Source organism: Macaca fascicularis, chromosome 9 (genome assembly GCF_037993035.2).
Source record: "Macaca fascicularis isolate 582-1 chromosome 9, T2T-MFA8v1.1".
NCBI classification, from domain to species: Eukaryota; Metazoa; Chordata; class Mammalia; order Primates; family Cercopithecidae; genus Macaca; species Macaca fascicularis.
In genome coordinates, this window is record NC_088383.1 from 103,461,289 (window position 1) to 103,478,415 (window position 17,127).

At 37.3% G+C, this 17,127-nt stretch overlaps 1 protein-coding gene across 2 annotated transcripts in view; it reads left to right on the forward strand.

The window, feature by feature from the left end:
* The first annotated feature begins 231 nt into the window (after nt 1-231).
* CYP2C18 (cytochrome P450 family 2 subfamily C member 18) overlaps nt 232-17,127 on the forward strand; it is a 36,242-nt gene continuing 19,346 nt past the window's right edge. Inside the window, exons 1-5 of one of the 2 annotated variants that reach the window (XM_005565995.5) lie at nt 232-490; nt 4,365-4,527; nt 4,722-4,871; nt 8,620-8,780; nt 14,032-14,208. In XM_005565995.5, the coding sequence (XP_005566052.3) occupies nt 323-490; nt 4,365-4,527; nt 4,722-4,871; nt 8,620-8,780; nt 14,032-14,208 (819 nt within the window). In that variant the 5' untranslated portion in view covers nt 232-322. The remainder of the gene's footprint in view (nt 491-4,364; nt 4,528-4,721; nt 4,872-8,619; nt 8,781-14,031; nt 14,209-17,127) is intronic. The other variant, XM_074002238.1, reaches the window with a different exon arrangement.

The window sequence follows — 17,127 nt, forward strand, 5'->3', positions numbered from 1 at the left end:
TTTCACTCCAGCCTGGGCAACGAGAGCGAAACTCCAGCTCAAGAAAAAAAGAAAAACAAAACAAAACAAAAAAAACCTGGGCTCTGCTTCAGACTAGTTAAACCAGAATCTCCAGGGTGGGGCATTGGAAATGAGAACAAGAAAAAAGAACACCTTATTTTTATTTTTTTCAGTGAGCCAATGTTCATTCAGAAGAGAGATTAAAGTGCTTTTTGCTGACTAGTCACAGTCAGAGTTAGAATCACAGGTGGATTAACAGCGAGTGTTATAAAAGCCTTGAAGTGAAAGCCCACAGTTTTCTTACTAAGAAGAGAAGCCTTCAATGGATCCAGCTGTGGCCCTGGTGCTCTGTCTCTCCTGTTTGTTTCTCCTTTCACTCTGGAGACAGAGCTCTGGAAGAGGGAGGCTTCCGTCTGGCCCCACTCCTCTCCCAATTATTGGAAATATCCTGCAGTTAGATGTTAAGGACATGAGCAAATCCTTAACCAATGTAAGTATGTTTTATGCTCCTCTAGTAATTTACAAGGTGTATTTAACCTCACGATTCCCAAAGTTTTATTTCATTTCAAAGTGATAAATGGTAATTGAATATATTAATGGGGTGCAATATTACATTTTGACGCATGTATACATTGTGAATTGATCATCAGGGTAATTAGCATATCCATCATCTCAAATATTTGTCATTTCTTTGTAATGAGAACATTTAGAATCCTCTTTTTTAGCTGTTTTGAAATATACAGTACATTAACATTAATTATAGTCACCTTGCTGTCCAGTAGAACACCCGACCTTATTCCTCCTATCTAACTGTAACTCTGTACTTGTTGACCAAAGTATTCCCTTATTTGGCACATTTCCACCTGCCAGCCTCTGATAGCCACCATTCTAATCTCTACTTCTATGAATTCAACTTTTTAAGATTCCACATAGAAGTGAGATCATATATGATATTTGTCTCTATGCCTGGCTTATTTTATTAATATGATGTTCTCTAGATTCATCCATGCTGTCATAAATAAGAATATTTTTTCCTTTTTAAAAGGCTGAATAACATTTCATTGTACATATATGCCACATACAAAATCGATTAATTTATTGATGAACACTTAGGTTGTTTCCATATCTTGGCTATTATCAATAGCACTGCAATAAACATGGAAGTACAGACATCTCTTCCACATACTGACTTCAATTCCTTTGGGTATATACTGGTAGTGGGATTGCTGGATCATCTGATAGTTCTATTTTTAGTTTTTTGAGGAACATCCATACTGGTTTCTCAAATCACTACGCTAATTTACATACCCAAGGTTCACTTTATTCCACATCTTTGTCAACACTTGTTATCTTTTTATCTTTTTGATAATAATAATATCTACAAGTTGTGATGAGATATCTCATTGTGGTTTTAATTTGCATTTCTCTGATTAAATTTGTTGAGTATTTAAAAAATATATCTGTTCACCATTTATATGTCTTCTTTTGAAAAATGTCTACTGAAATCCTTTGCCCATTTAATTAATTAATTAATTAATAGAGACAGGGTTTTGCTTTGTTGTAGGCTGCAGTGTAGTGATAGGATCACAGTTTGCTGCAGCCTTGAGCTCCTGGGCTCAAGCCATCCTTCCACCTTAGTCCCCCAAGTAGCAGGGACTACAGGTGTATGCCACCATACCTGGATAATTTTTTAATATTTTGTAGGGATGTGGTCTCTCTGTTGTCCAGGCTGGTCTTGAACTCTTGGGCTCAAGCAATCCACCCACCTTGGTCTCTCAAAGTGCTGGAATTATAGGCATGAGACATTGCACTTGACCCTTTTGCTCATTTTAAATAGAATTATTTGTTATTGAGTAATTTGAGTGTCTATATATTTTGAATATTAGTCCCTTATCTTATGTCTGAGTTGCAAATATTTTCTCCCAATCCGTGGATTGTCTCTTGACTCTATGACTTGTTTCCTTTGCTGTGCAGAAGTTTAGGTGGTCAGAATCTCATTTGTCTAGTTTTGCTTTCGTGGCTTGTGCTTTTAGAATCATATCCAAGAAATCATTGCCTAGACCAATGTCATGGAGTTTTTCTCTATGGTTTCTTTTAGCAGTTTTATTTTTTAGTTTCAGGTCTTATGCTTAAGACTTTAATTCATTTTGAGTTAATTATTATATAAGGGGTGAGATTAGGATTCTGTTTTATTCTTTGCATAAGAATATACAGTTTTCTCAACATCTTTTGCTGAAGAGTGCTTTCCCCATTGTATGTTCTTGGCACCTTTGTCAAAAATCAATTGATTATAGATGTGTGGGCTTATTTCAGGGTTCTCTATGTTTTCCTTTAATCAATGTGTCTGTTTTTATGCTAATGCTATGCTGTTTTGCTTACTATAGCTTTGTCACATATTTTGCAGTTCAATAGTGTGATGCCTCCAGCTTTATTCTTTTGGTTAATTTGCTTTAGTTATTTGGGGTCTTTTGTGGTTCCATACAAATTTTAAGATTGTTTTTTCTATTTCTGTGAAGAATGAGATTAAAATTTTTATAGGGATTGCATTGGATCTGTATATTGCTTTGGGTAGTATGACATTTTACCACTATTAGTTTTTCCAATCCATGAACATGGGATAGCTTCGCCTTTATTTGTGTCACCTTCAATTTCTTTCATCAATGATTTGTAGTTTTCAGTATATAGATCTTTCTCTTCTTTGGTTACATTTATTCCTAAGTATTTTATTTTTTGATGCTACTATAAATGAATTGTTCTCTTAATTTCTTTTTTAGATATTTTGTTGCTAGTGTATAGAAATGCCACTGATTTCTGCATGTTGATTTTGTATCCTTCAAGTTTACTGAATTTGTTTATCCGTTCTAGCACTTTCATTCTGAAGTCTTTAGGATTTTCTACATATAAGATTACATCATCAGGAAACAGACAATTTCACTTCATCCTTTCCTATATGAATATTCCTATATTAATATTTTCTATTTTTAGTCTAATTGCTCTGACTAGGACTTCCAGTACTCTGTTGAACAGAAATGGTCAGAGAGGGCATTCTTCTCTAATTTCTGATCTCGCAGGAAAAGCTTTTAGCTTTTCACCGTTAAATATGATGTTAGTTGTGGGCTTGTCACATATAACCATTAATGTCACATAGAAACTTCTGTATTACCAGAGGCCAGTTATTAAAGGTTATATGTTATATTATAGGAACATTCCTCAACATTCCTCCTGTACTACCAGAGGCCAATTATTAAAGTACGTTATTGTAAAGCAAATACTTCCTGTGGAGTATGTTTTTCTTTTGTGTCATTGTCAGAAATAGTGGAATAAAATAATGCATTTTGCCAGAAAAGAAACATTTTAAGTTGTAAGGTAGAATCAAAATGATAAAGGCCTGCTGCTTTTCTTTGCTTCACAGTCATTTGCTATAATTTTTTTGCCTGAAAGAAAATGGTAATGGAAGTGTTTTGTGATTAAAGGTTTTGAGAAGTCAGTAACTGTATATGCTATGTATTTTGCTTATATTAGCTATGATCATTAAACTTCTTAAAAAGCAAGTCATGCCTGATGTCAAAGAAATATCTATGAGTTCATCATAAACATAAATGAATGAAAGAAAGAATTAGTCAGGGCCATCTGGGTGGTAACAGAATATTTATGGCCTCTGTACAAAGCTGCTGTCTGTGACCTATGAGTGTACAGCATGGAAAACATTGTTCCTCTGTGAGATGCCACACATCTTGATACTATCTCTGTAGGGTCCACTGTCTTTCTGTGGTGATTATACCAGTGGATCTCAAAGTAGGCTGGGCAGTAGAATCATCTGGGTGATTTAAAAAGGTGTAGATTTTTTAGTATTGATGACAGGACTCCTGCATCAGGATCCCTATGGGATGAGCTTTGCAGGGGATCCTGAAGCAGTGTCCCAGTGGCTGAATATTGGTCAAAATATGGACATTGGAAACTGATAAATTGCTCAGGCATCACAGGTTGACTAAGCAGGCTTCAAATTTGGACGTTCTGTTTTTCAGTTGTGGGACACTGACAATGAATTTGAAATTCTTTAAAATTCAATTTGTCTTATCTGTAAAATAAAGTAAACAAATCTAGCTCAAGGTGTTGATGTGATGACTAAGTTTAATAACCTGCATACTAATTTCCTGGGCCACTGCCTGGCACATTGAAGGCACTGTATATGTGCAGCTAAAACAATAATCATCATCTTTATGTAAAATCCACAAATATTTGAAGCTGTATTTGACAGAATAATCATATCAACATTATGATGCTAGTATCAGTCTGAATCACGGACAATAAATAGACCAAATACTGAGCTTTGCTACTATTTGAACCTCCTTTTCTATGTTCAGTTCTCAAAAGTGTATGGACCTGTGTTCACTGTGTATTTTGGCCTGAAGCCCATTGTGGTGTTGCATGGATATGAAGCAGTGAAGGAGGCCCTGATTGATCATGGAGAGAAGTTTTCTGGAAGAGGAAGTTTTCCAGTGGCTGAAAAAGTTAATAAAGGACTCGGTAAACGTGCGTGTATCGTGTGTATGTGTACATGTGTATGTACTGGGCAGTGGTTATAGGGATGGGGAGGATGGAAAACAGAGGCTTGAAGAACTCCTGAGACAGAACTTGACCCATCCACGTGGCCGCCGAGTGTCAGCTCTCTTGTCCTTGTTTGGAATCTCCCTCCTAGTTTCTGTTTTCTGTTCTGTTAGGAATCCTTTTCAGCAATGGAAAAAGATGGAAGGAGATACGGCGTTTCTCCCTCATGACTCTGCGGAATTTTGGGATGGGGAAAAGGAGCATTGAGGACCGTGTCCAAGAGGAAGCCCTCTGCCTTGTGGAGGAGTTGAGAAAAACCAATGGTGGGTGACTTTTTTTTTTTCCTGTAAAATGTTTTCTAAAATTTATTTTAATTTATTTTTAAATTGATACATAACCTTTATACATATTTATGGGGTACATATAATATTTTGTTACACGTGCAGAATGTGTAATGATCAAGTTAGGGTGTTTAGGATATGCATCACGTTGAACATTTATCATTTCTATATGTTGAGAACATTTCAAGACTTGTGTTCTAGCTATCTTGAAATACATAATACTCTGACATTAACAGACTGCTCTCTTCTCTAATGACATCCCTGGAAACCTCCTAGGGGTGGCCAGATCTCTCATGATAGGCAGTGGTTGTCAGTCCTCATATGGAGGGGGGAGGTTTGAAGCAGAGAGCCAAGGGAGCTTTTGTGCACCTATGCATGTACACAATGACTATGCATACAGTGTGAGTATAAAAGGCTTATTTAATCCTATTCTGTCCCAGGCTTGGTTTGTTTTCAAATCATTACAGCATTAATTTAGAAGGTTTTGTCTCATTTTTTTCAAATTATTAAAGAGTAATGTTTTTCCCATAGTGTAATTGTGGATTATCTATTCTAGAACATTTCACCAGGGAATACTTGTGGCACAGACATAGTGGGAATGATTTCTTTACATCTTTTAGGCATGAAACAACTGACATGTACTTTCATTTGGTTGGTCTATATTTGTACAGTCAGCCTCACTAACATATCTGGGGGTTTCTTCTGAGGTGTGTGACTATAATTGCTACCATAATGATGCTTATCTATGGTTTTAAGAGACTAGGCATCTTTAGTGTAGCTTTTATCAATTTTAATTTCCCTGTTAATTAAGAACTAATTAAAATTATCAGCTGGAGTTATTTAATGTTACTATTTACTGTAATGTTTTATATATTTTAAGAAAATAAATGCTATAACATAGTCTTTCAATTAAAAACAATGCCAAATTATAAAATGTTTATTTAAATAAATTTTAAGTATTATTAATAACTCTTTATCCTACTTTCCCTAGTTGTACATTAGCTCTGTATTCAGCTTTCTTTGTATTTTCCTTCATCTTTATTTGTGTATTAATCATGTTTTTTATTTTCTATTTTTTTATGATGCTTCGACATCTTGGGGATTTTGTGGTCCTAGAAGGGACTGCCTCTCCCAAAGTCAGACAGTTCCTAGAGATAGCAAATATCTTGTCCACAACATGTCTCTGATTTACAAAGCAAACTCTCCAGAGCTCAGAGCCCCATCCACCTTCTTTATCAAACTCTCACACATGAATCCAATATAGTTGTCCCTCCTTATCAGTAAGACATTGGTTCTAGGACTCCTCTTGGATACCAAAATCCACATATGCTCAAGTCCCTTAAATATGGCATAATATTTGCCATATATTTGGAGAATATTGACAATATTGTTTATAATATTTCCCAATATTAGAGAATATTGACAAGAAAAAAGGTCTGTACATGTTCTGTACAGATACTTTTTTTTGCTCTGAATATTTTTGATTTGGGGTTGGTTGAATCCATGATACACCATGGATACAGAGTGCTGACTGTATTCTCCTTGTCTTAAATCATTACAGAGCCAGTTATGGGACAACTATGGACCACCCCTATATCCCAGAGCCCACAGAAATTGTTCAAACTATCTATTCCCAGGCTTACTCAGTCTACCCACCCTATCTCACTCATTTCTTCCTGTGAAAACACCAATAAAGGCTCAGCCCCATGGTTTCTTTTTGCTCTTGCTGCCTCCTGACCAACCCTGGTACTTCCCCATGTGGCTCCCCACACCCTCAATGTGGTGTGGAGTGCCCCTCCTCCAGGAACTGCGAGCAATGAACTGTCTTTTCAAGGGCAGTCTGTTTTGGGGCTACCTGATCTGTTGACCTCACCAAATCTAAATAGAAACAAAATCCACGGTGAGTATTAAAACAATTGGATTTAGGATTAAAAGTTATTTATCCTCTCCTCATCCCAGTTGGACTCACCTATAAAGTTCTTGTCATAATAAGTCTGATTTTCAGCTTGGATTACAAATTACCCTGATTTTTATTATCACCCTGATATAGTATGGATGTGTGTTCCCATTCAAATCTTATATTGAAATGTAATCCCTGTACTGGAGGTGGGGCCTGGTGAGAGGTGATTGGATCATGGGGCTGGATTTTTCATGAATAGTTTAGCACCAACCCTTTTGGTACTTTCCTCATGATAGCAAGTGAGTTTTCATGAAATCTAGTCATTTAAAAGTGCGTAGCACCTCCTGCCTCCCTCTCTTGCTTTGGCTTTTGCCATGTGAGTGCAAGCTCCTACTTTGCCTTCTGCCATGCATCATGCTTCCTGCACAGCCTGCAGAACTGCGAGCCAATTAAATCTCTTTTCTTATAAATTACCTAGTCTTAGGTATTTCTTTATAGCAATTCAAAAACAGCCTAATATACTCCCCCAATTGAAGTGAAAGGAAAGATCATAAACTAGATTTTCACTATGAATATCATGTGCATGGGCATGTACAAACACACGTGCACGTGCATGCACACACACACAGAAATCTCAAACTAATAATCCCAAATTATCCCCTGCCTTCCAGGCTAGAATAAAAGATTTTCTGAAAACTTAGTGCCCTGGCATGTTTCAGCTGAAAAGAAGCCTGGCATAGGAGCAGTTAACTAAACACAGTCCTATTATTTAATTCCCCATCATTACCACACAGCATTTTTGTTCAAGTCACTCTTAATTACATTTATGATACTCTCATGTGTAAAGTTCATTAATGATTTGATTATAACAATTTTATTTAAAAATTGCTCACAAATAATCACTTTCCTCTATAATAATTTATTGATTTGTGAAATGATGGAATTACCTAAATGATGATCAAATTAAAAAATTTATAATAACATAAGGTATTTTTTTGGATGGCTAGATGGAACAATAACCGAGGATTCTATAAGAGGTCAGGCTTTGTTCAAATAAATTGAAGATAGTGCCCGGTGATAATAGACACAATTTCTTAGAGCCGGAAGTTCTTTTTTTTTCTTTCAATATCGAAATAAGGAAACAAAAGGACTCCATTTATCAATTTAAGTTTTTCTGTCTGCCCTATTTGTAATTTAGGTTTGAAATGAAAGTTTCTTATTTACTTTTATTTTAGGCAAACCAGTCTATCTTCTTATTTGTGTTAGCTTTTTTCTTGTATAACATAGATGACTTTTGCTTTTTTACATTTGTTCCATCAATCTGAATTTTCCCATACTCTTTCTCTCTTTAGTCTCTTCCTCTGCTGATTCTACACACAGTTACTTCAACTATTCATTATATAGAAGAGGTTTTCAGGTTCCTATTTTCTTCCTTCCTCTATCAATCAATTGTCTACAAGCTTTCCAGATAAATGTTATTCTGCACTGATAACTTGAATTATTAAGTGGTTTTAAATGTGGCCTCTTTAAATTTTTTTGTTTTCTCTTCAAAATAACAGGCATCTTGGGTCAGAATTGTATAAAGAAATGCAGTGAAGTAAATGCAGTATTTGGAAAACCATTATTAAATAGCTAGGATGGAATAATTAATTCAATTTTAAGGAAAAAGTGAGGTATTAAATTTCAATATACTATAGTTTGTGTTGATAAGAGAATTTCTAGGTAGATATTGGTTTAGAGTTTCTAAAATTACTTTTCCCTGTTATCCAAGACAAAGTATTTTATATATATATATTTTAATGATAATTTAAAATATTTCCAATCCTTTAGCCTCACCCTGTGATCCCACTTTCATCCTGGGCTGTGCTCCCTGCAATGTGATCTGCTCTGTTATTTTCCATAATCGATTTGATTATAAAGATCAGAGATTTCTTAACTTGATGGAAAAATTCAATGAAAACCTCAGGATTCTGAGCTCCCCATGGATCCAGGTGAGATCATGAGCTTCTCTTCCTGAGATATTATTTTTCTTATTTTATCAGACATTTGAAAATTTTTTAAATTTTTAAAAATTATACTTTAAGTTCTGGGATACATGTGCAGAATGGGCAGATTTGTTACATAGGTATACATGTGCCATGGTGGTTTGCTGCACCCATCAATCTGTCATCTACATTAGGTATTTCTCCTAATGCTATCCCTCCCCTTACCCCCTACCACCCAACAAGCCCTGGTGTGTGATGTCCCCCTCTCTGTGCCCATGTGTTCTCATTGTTCAACTCCCACTTATGAGTGAGAACATGTAGTGTTTGGTTTTCTGTTCCTGTGTTAGTTTGCTGAGAATGATGGTTTCCAGCTTCATCCATGTCCCTGCAAAGGACGTGAACTCTCTCAGCGTCTGCTTGTCTGTAAAGGATTTTATTTCCCCTTCACTTATGAAGCTTAGTTTGGCTGGATATGAAATTCTGGGTTGAAAATTCTTTTCTTTAAAAATGTTGAATATTGGCCCCCACTCTCTTCTGGCTTGTAGGGATCTGCACAGAGATCTGCTGTTAGTCTAATGGCCTTCCCTTTGTGGGTAACCTAACCTTTCTCTCTGGCTGCCCTTGACATTTTTTCCTTCATTTCGTCCTTGGTGCATCTGATGATTATGTGTCTTTGGGTTGCTCTTCTCCAGGAGTATCGTTGTGATGTTCTCTGTATTTCCCAAGTTTGAATGTTGGCCTGTCTTGCTGGGTTGGGGAAGTTCTGGATAATATCCTGAAGTGTGTTTTCCAGCTTGGTTCCATTCTCCTGTCACTTTCAGATACACCAATCAAACATAGGTTTGGTCTTTTCACATAGTCCCATATTTCTTGGAGGCTTTCTTCATTCCTTTTCATTCTTTTTTCTCTAATCTTGTCTTCTCACTTTGTTTCATTAAGTTGATCTTCAATCTCTGATATCCTTTCTTCTGCTTGATAGATTTGGCTATTGATACTTGTGTATGCTTCATGAAGTTCTTATGCTTTGTTTTTCAACTCCATCAGGTCGTTTATGTTCTTCTCGAAACTGGTTATTCTAGTTAGCAATTCCTCTTTTTATCAAGGTCCTTAGTTTCCTTGCGTTGGGTTAGAACATAATCCTTTAGCTTGGAAGAGTTTGTTATTACATATCTTCTGAAGCCTACTTCTGTCAATTTGTCAAACTCATTCTCCGTCCAGTTTTGTTCCCTTGCTGGCGAGAAGTTGTGATCCTTTGGAGGAGAAGAGGCATTCTGGTTTTTGGAATTTTCAGCCTTTTTGTGCTGGTTTTTCCTCATCTTCATGGATTTATCTACCTTTGGTCTTTGCTGTTGGTGACCTTCGAATGGAGTTTTGCGTCATCATCCTTTTTGTTGATGGTATTGCTTTCTGTTTGTTAGTTTTCCTTCTGTCAGGCCCTCTTCTGCAGGTCTGCTGGAGTTTGGTAGGGGTCCACTCTAGACACTGTTTGCCTGGGTATCACCAGCGGAGCCTGCAGAATAGCAAAGATTGCTGCCTGCTCCTTCCTCTGGAAGCTTTATCCCAGTGGGGCACCAGCCAGGTGCCACCCAGAGCTCTCCTGTATGACATGTCTGTTGACCCTTGCTGGGAGGTGTCTCCCTGTCAGGAGGCTCAGGGTCCAGGGACCCACTTGAGGCAGTCTGTCCCTTAGCAGAGCTTGAGTGCTGTGCTGGGAGATCTGCTGCTCTCTTTAGAACCATCAGGCAGAAACATTTAAGTCTGCTGAAGCTGTCCCCACAGCCACCCCTTCCCCCAGGTGCTCTGTCCCAGGGAGAGGTAGTTTTATCTATAGGCCCCTGACTGGGACTGCTGCCTTTCTTTCGGAGATGCCCTGCCCAGAGAGAAGTCTAGAGAGGCAGTCTCGCTACAGGGGCTTTGTGGTGCTGCGGTGGGCTCTGCCCAGACTCAACTTCCCAGAGGCTTTGTTTACACTGTGAGGGGAAAACCGCCTACTCAAATCTCATTAATTGTGGACACCCCCCACTCCCATCAAGCTCGAGCATCCTAGGTGGACTTCAGACTGCTGTGCTGACAGTGAGAATTTCAAGCCAGTGGATCTTAGCTTGCTCAGCCCCATGAGTGTGGGATCCTCTGAGCTAGACAACTTGGTTCCCTGGCTTCAGCCCCATTTCCAGGGGAGTGAATGGTTCTGTCTTGCTGTAATTCAGGCGCCATTGGGGTATGAAAAAAGACTTCTGCAGCTAGCTTAGTGTCTGCCCAAATGGCCACCCAGTTTTGTGCTTGAAACCCAGGGCCCTTGTGGTGTAGGCACCTGAAGGAATCTCCTAGTTTGTGTGTCGTAAAGACCATGGGAAAAGTGTAGTATCTGGACCAGATAGCACTGTCCCTCACAGCTTCCCTTGGCTAGGGGAGGGAGTTCCCCGACCTGTTGTGCTTCCCAGGTGAGCCAATTCCCTACCCTGCTTCTGTTTGCCCTCCGTGGGCTGCACCCACTGTCAAACCAGTCCCAATGAGATGAACCAGGCACCTCAGTTGGAAATGCAGAAGTCATTGGCCTTCTACATTGGTCTCGCTGGGAGCTCCAGACTGGAGCTGTTCCTGTTTGGCCATCTTGCCCCAATCCCAGTCCAAAACTTTGTATGTACCAAGCTGTGAAGTGAATGTTTGAAAACTGGAAATTTTGGATACTGTTATGCAGTAACTCTGGAAATCAGAGTCTTTCCTCTCCTTAGGGTGTTTTGTTGCCTGCTATAGTTTTTTTTTTTCTTCTGAAGGCTATATCTTTCTTTAGTGACTTTTCAAAACTATTTTTGCAAATCATGTGTGGTTTCTGAAGTCTTTTCTTCAGCTTATGTTCAGATAGTTTTGACAGAAATTTTCTTAAATGTGGAGAGGCAAAAAAGAGACATAGAAAAAATATATGTATTTATATATATATAAATAGTAGAAGAAAGATGGAAGGAAGTAAGGAAAGAAATGAAGGAAGGAACGAAGGAAGGAAAGAAGGAAAGGAGGGAAGGAGGCAGGCTAGTCTTTCAGATTGGTTGGAGCACTCCTTGTCATAGCCTTCACTTACTGTTGAGCCTGGATATCAGCCAGAGGTGAAAGTTCAGGATCTTCTCACATTTTTCTAATTAGCCTGTCCTGCTCTGGGCATGTTGATAACTTTCTAAATTTCTTAGTATACATAGGCACTTTTGAACATCCCAGTTTTCCAAAGAAACTGTCTCTCAGCTTTTATTTTCAGGATTTTAGTGCTGTACTGTGTGCCTCAACTGTTATCATTTGCCCCAGGTAGCTTTGGGTTGTTCATTTGTCTTAGAAGGTTTTTGAGAAATGGCCATTGCTTTTCCATCCTGAATGAATTTTGAATCAGGTGAAACAAAGTTGAGTGCCTCATGTTAGCCCATGGTAGTCCTCAGACAGGTGAGAAAGAGAAACATACTTTTTTGCAAGTAAGGTCTTCTGTGGTCTTTCTGGAACCAGGAACCAGGGTCCTCCACTGGGAACAGGGCTACCCTTGACAAGATCACTGCCAAGCTGATGACAGAGGTGGGACAAGAGCAAATAAACATACCACAAAGCTTATGTAGCCATAAGCCATACTATGTAGCCATAAATACTTCATCATCATGGAATACTATGTAGCATAAAAAGGAATGAGATTATGTCCTTTCCAGGGACATGGGTGGAGCTGGAGGCCATCATCATCAGCAAACTAATGCAGGAGCAGCAAACCAAACACCGCATGTTCTTACTCATAAGTGGGAACTGAACAATGAGAACACATGGACACAGGGAGGGGAACAACACACTAGGGCCTGTTGGGGGGTTGGGGAAGGGAGAGCATTAGGAAAAATAGCTAATGTGTGCAGGGCTTAATACCTAGGTGATGAGTTTATAGGTGCAGCAAACTACTGTGGCATACATTTATCTATGTAACAAACCTGCACATCCAGCACATGTACCTTGGAACTTAAAATAAAAATAAAAATAAACCCACAAAGCTTTTCTACTATTTTTAAGTTGCCATTTTCTTTATTCAGCTTTCTCTTGCTTGCTGTAAACCTTTGACTGATTTCCAGAGTTCTGTTAAAGTTGATTCTGACTTTTTTGTTTGAAGTTTTGGGTGTTTTCATGGAGAGATGGGCCCATGGAACTGTCTTTTGTGCCAATTTTGTAGGCATTATTACTCTGTGAAGTGAGTGGTTGAACACTACAGCTTGTCCATATCTTAGCATTGTGGCATTAACATCTGGGAAAGATAGATGATTTCTTTATTTTACAGACAAGAAAAGAAATGCCTGAATATAGAGCTGGAATTCAAGCCCATTAGCTAGTGTTTTTTTTTTTTCCACCAAACCCCCAAATCCAGTTTCTGGCAGTACTTTGGTGACTGTCCAAAAGCACACACTCAATGGAAATCCAAGTCCCTTGTTGAAAAGCTGGCATTACTCACAGGCTTTTCCGCTAATTCACAGCTAGAGACCTCTTCATCACATTATTTGGCTAAAGGGGAGAATGTTTGGGAGCACAGATTCTACCAGGAAGTTCTGAATAGGATAGGGGTGTTTGCTGCTTCAGCAAGGCAATTAAGGTTAAGATGACAAAATGATTGGGTTTTGGGGTGTATGAATCATTAAAAAATTACAGTTTTGCCCTGTGCTGAGCTAGCATGTCCCAAACTCTGTCTAAAAGATAATTGTGTGATTATCTTAACTACTCACGGAAGTATCTTAACTACTCTGGTGTACAGGTACTTATCCATAAAATGCTGAATTACATTTTATGGTATCTTTGTACCCCTCCCAGTTACAAAAGAGTGATTCTATTTCTGAGGCTTCCTGCTAGGAGTAGAAATAGCAGGGAACAGCTCTGTGGTCTATTTCATGTTATTCAAATTTCCTTAACCTCTGTTCTTATCTGCAAAATGGGAATTAAAGCAATTCATGTAATTCTATATTTCAAGGCTATAGAGAAAAATTAATGTAAAAAATGAGATAATTGACATGAAGATATTTTAATATTCTGAAAACAATATATGAGTATAGGAAATTATCATCTTTGATCCCTTGTTGAGAATTTTCTAACTTAAATCTTTCAGTATAGAAGACTACTTTGTATGTATACTCAAATGCTCCTCTTAAAGAGGGAGACAATTTTTAAAAATTTACTTCAGTTTTAAACCAGCAGTTAACTTATGGTATATGTCTTCAATACATGTGTTTAATTTAATTAATTTTAAAAAATCTTTAAGGTCTGCAATAATTTCCCAGCTCTCATCGATTATCTCCCAGGAAGTCATAACAAAGTAGTTAAAAATTTTGCTTATGTTAAAAGTTATGTTTTGGAGAGAATAAAAGAACATCAAGAATCCCTGGACATGGACAATCCTCGGGACTTTATTGATTGTTTCCTGATCAAAATGGAACAGGTAAAATGTTATTTGTTTGCCTACATCTTGTGGTTCATTGATTAGTTCTATAATGATTGCTTAAATGGTGAGGCAAGAAACTCTTCACGATCACTTTAAGTACTTATTATGAGTATGGATCTGGGTGAAGCACCATGGAGAATTTATAATTGAATTGTTAAACAATTAGAATATGTGAGCAATATTTTTAGGTACTAATAATTTATCTGAGGAAAGATGGAATGCATGCCTCAGATGAAAAGGAAATACAAATAAGTTAGAAAATGCAAAATATATAGTCATAAATTGAAAGTGGGCATGGTCATATCACACAGCATATGGGAGAGTTAGGTGAAAGGCTTTAACCTAAATGGGCCTCCTACATGTCCTGATGTTTGGTGTAAATCTTAAAATATTTACAATGAATAACGATGCAGTCAATTTTTTAGTGTGCAGAACAGTGTGATGAGAGGTTCAGAGGTGTGTGGTGGCAAAGAGACAGAGAAGGGAGGCCTTAACTGAATGGAACCAAAAGTAAATCTGGACACATATGGAATTGGAGGTGTTTAACCTGCAGACCTGAATGCTAGCATGGAGAGTTTTGATTTGATCAGGTATATGTGTGAGCCCTAACAAGAGTGGGATGCATATAATTATTAGAGAAAATAATCCTAGGAGTTGTGTAGAAGGATATGTACAATGAGAATGGAGGTCAAAAACTTGCTACAAGACTTTTCATATCTTTGAATTTCAGCTTGCTGAAAGTGTGGGCTACAGAAACACAGATTCTGAAATAAAATCAAGTTGTCCATTTTGTCATATTGCCAAAAATCTGTAGATATTAGTTTCAGTTAGAGGATCAGATAGGAGCCAAATGATGAATAATAGTGGTAGGGTCAATATGGAAACAGAGAAGGGTAATATAGATACCCTCAGGACACTAAGGTGCAAAGTACTCTTTGAACTGAGAAGTGGCCCAATCCAGAACAAACTGAAAAGAGTTAACTCTAGAAAAGAAAATTCTTCCTGTGAGGTCACCATTATTTTATTCAACCACTTTACAACACTGGGTGGAAATGAAGAATCAGCCAGTAGGTGAAAATGGCACGGAGTCAAAGATGCTAATGAAGGTGACTTTCATGAAATTGCCCATGGAATGTTAGCAGGACTGCTCGAATAATGTGTTCTAGGTAGAGTGAAGTGAAGAAGATGAGATAATTTGAGGAAACTGGAGAAGGGAAGAAGCAAATTATTCTTACTGTCCACCTTCTCTACTGCTAGTTCAATGGTTCTGGGATCTAATTAATTTGAGAATCTCATTAAAATGTGGACACTTTGCCAGAAAATTGAAACTGTATGAGTTCTCCATTTTTGTACACATTTAGAGGGCTTTCCTTAATGCTATGAATCCTCTCCGTTAATTCCAGGTTAAGGAGAACTGTAAGGTCTATGGTGTTTCAGTGACCAGTGGCTATGTCCTCATTACTGTATTTAAAAAGTGTGTTGTTCCTTTGACCTCACTATAATATTTAGAATCTAGCTTATTTTATTTTTTATAACATTTTTATTGAGTTTAATTCACATATTGTACCCTCATACATTTTAAATACAATTCAATAGTTTTAGTATTTGTCACAGAGCTGTGCAGTCACCACCACAATCAATTTCAGAACATTTCCATCATCCTGAAAAGAAAACCATATGCTTAACAGTCACCCCATATTGGGGTGGCTCTAGGCAATCTAATATACTTTTTGTCTCTATAGATTTGCTATTCTAGACATTTCATATACATGAAATTACACAGTATGTGGTCTTTTTTGTCTGACTTCTGTCACTTAGCACACTGTTTTCAAGATTCATTGACGTAGCATATATCAGTATCTCATTCCTTTATATAGGCAAATAATATTTGGGTGTGGCTATATCATATTTTATATTTCCATTCATTAGTTGATGGTTTTGATTGTTTCTGTTTTGGCTGTTATGAATAATGTTGGTATGGACATTTGTGTACAAGATTTTGTGTATAGATAAGTTTTTATTTCTCTTGGGTATATACTTGGCTGTGGAATTGCTGGATCATGCAGCAATTGTATGCTTAATCTTTGAGAAACTGTGGCTGGATCAAAGACCTAAATGTAAGAGCTAAAAATATAAAACTCTCAGAAGAAAACCTAGGCATGAAATTTGCTGCACCACTTCGTATTCTCACTACAATGTTTTGAGGGTTCCACTTTCTCCACAACCTTGCTAATGCTTCTTATCTTTTTGATTCCAGCCATCCCAGTGGGGTGAGGTGGTTCCATGTGGTTTGGTTTGCATTTTCCTGACACCAAATAATCTTTTCTCTTGGTTATTGTTCATTTGTATTTGTCTTTGGAGAAAAATATATTCAGATCTTTTGTCCATTTTAAAATTAGGTTATTATATTTTTGAAATTATTGAGATGGAAATGTTTTTGTATATTCTAGATAAAAGTCCCTTATCAGATGTTATTTAAAGATATTTTCTCCAATTTTGTCAAGTGTCTTTCACTTTCTTAATAATGTCTTTTGAAATACAAGTTTTTAATTTTTGTGAAATCCAATTTATTTGCTTGGTTTCTTACAATTTTCTTGTCATGTTTAAGAAATGATTACTTAGTCCAATATCACAAAGATTCACCCCAAGTTTTCTTCTAATGGTTTTATAAGTTTAACTTTTACATTTGGGTCTAAGATCCATTCTGAGTCAATTTTTGGTTATAGTGTGAGGTGTGGGTAGAACTTCATTCTTTGCATGTGCATATTCAGTTGTCCTAGTACCATTTGTTGAAAAGACATTCATTCCCCATTGAGTGACCATGGTACATTTGTTGAAATCAGTTGACTACAAACACAAGGATTTATTTTTAGACTCTCAATTCTATTTCATTGATGGCTTTCTTTATGCCAGTAT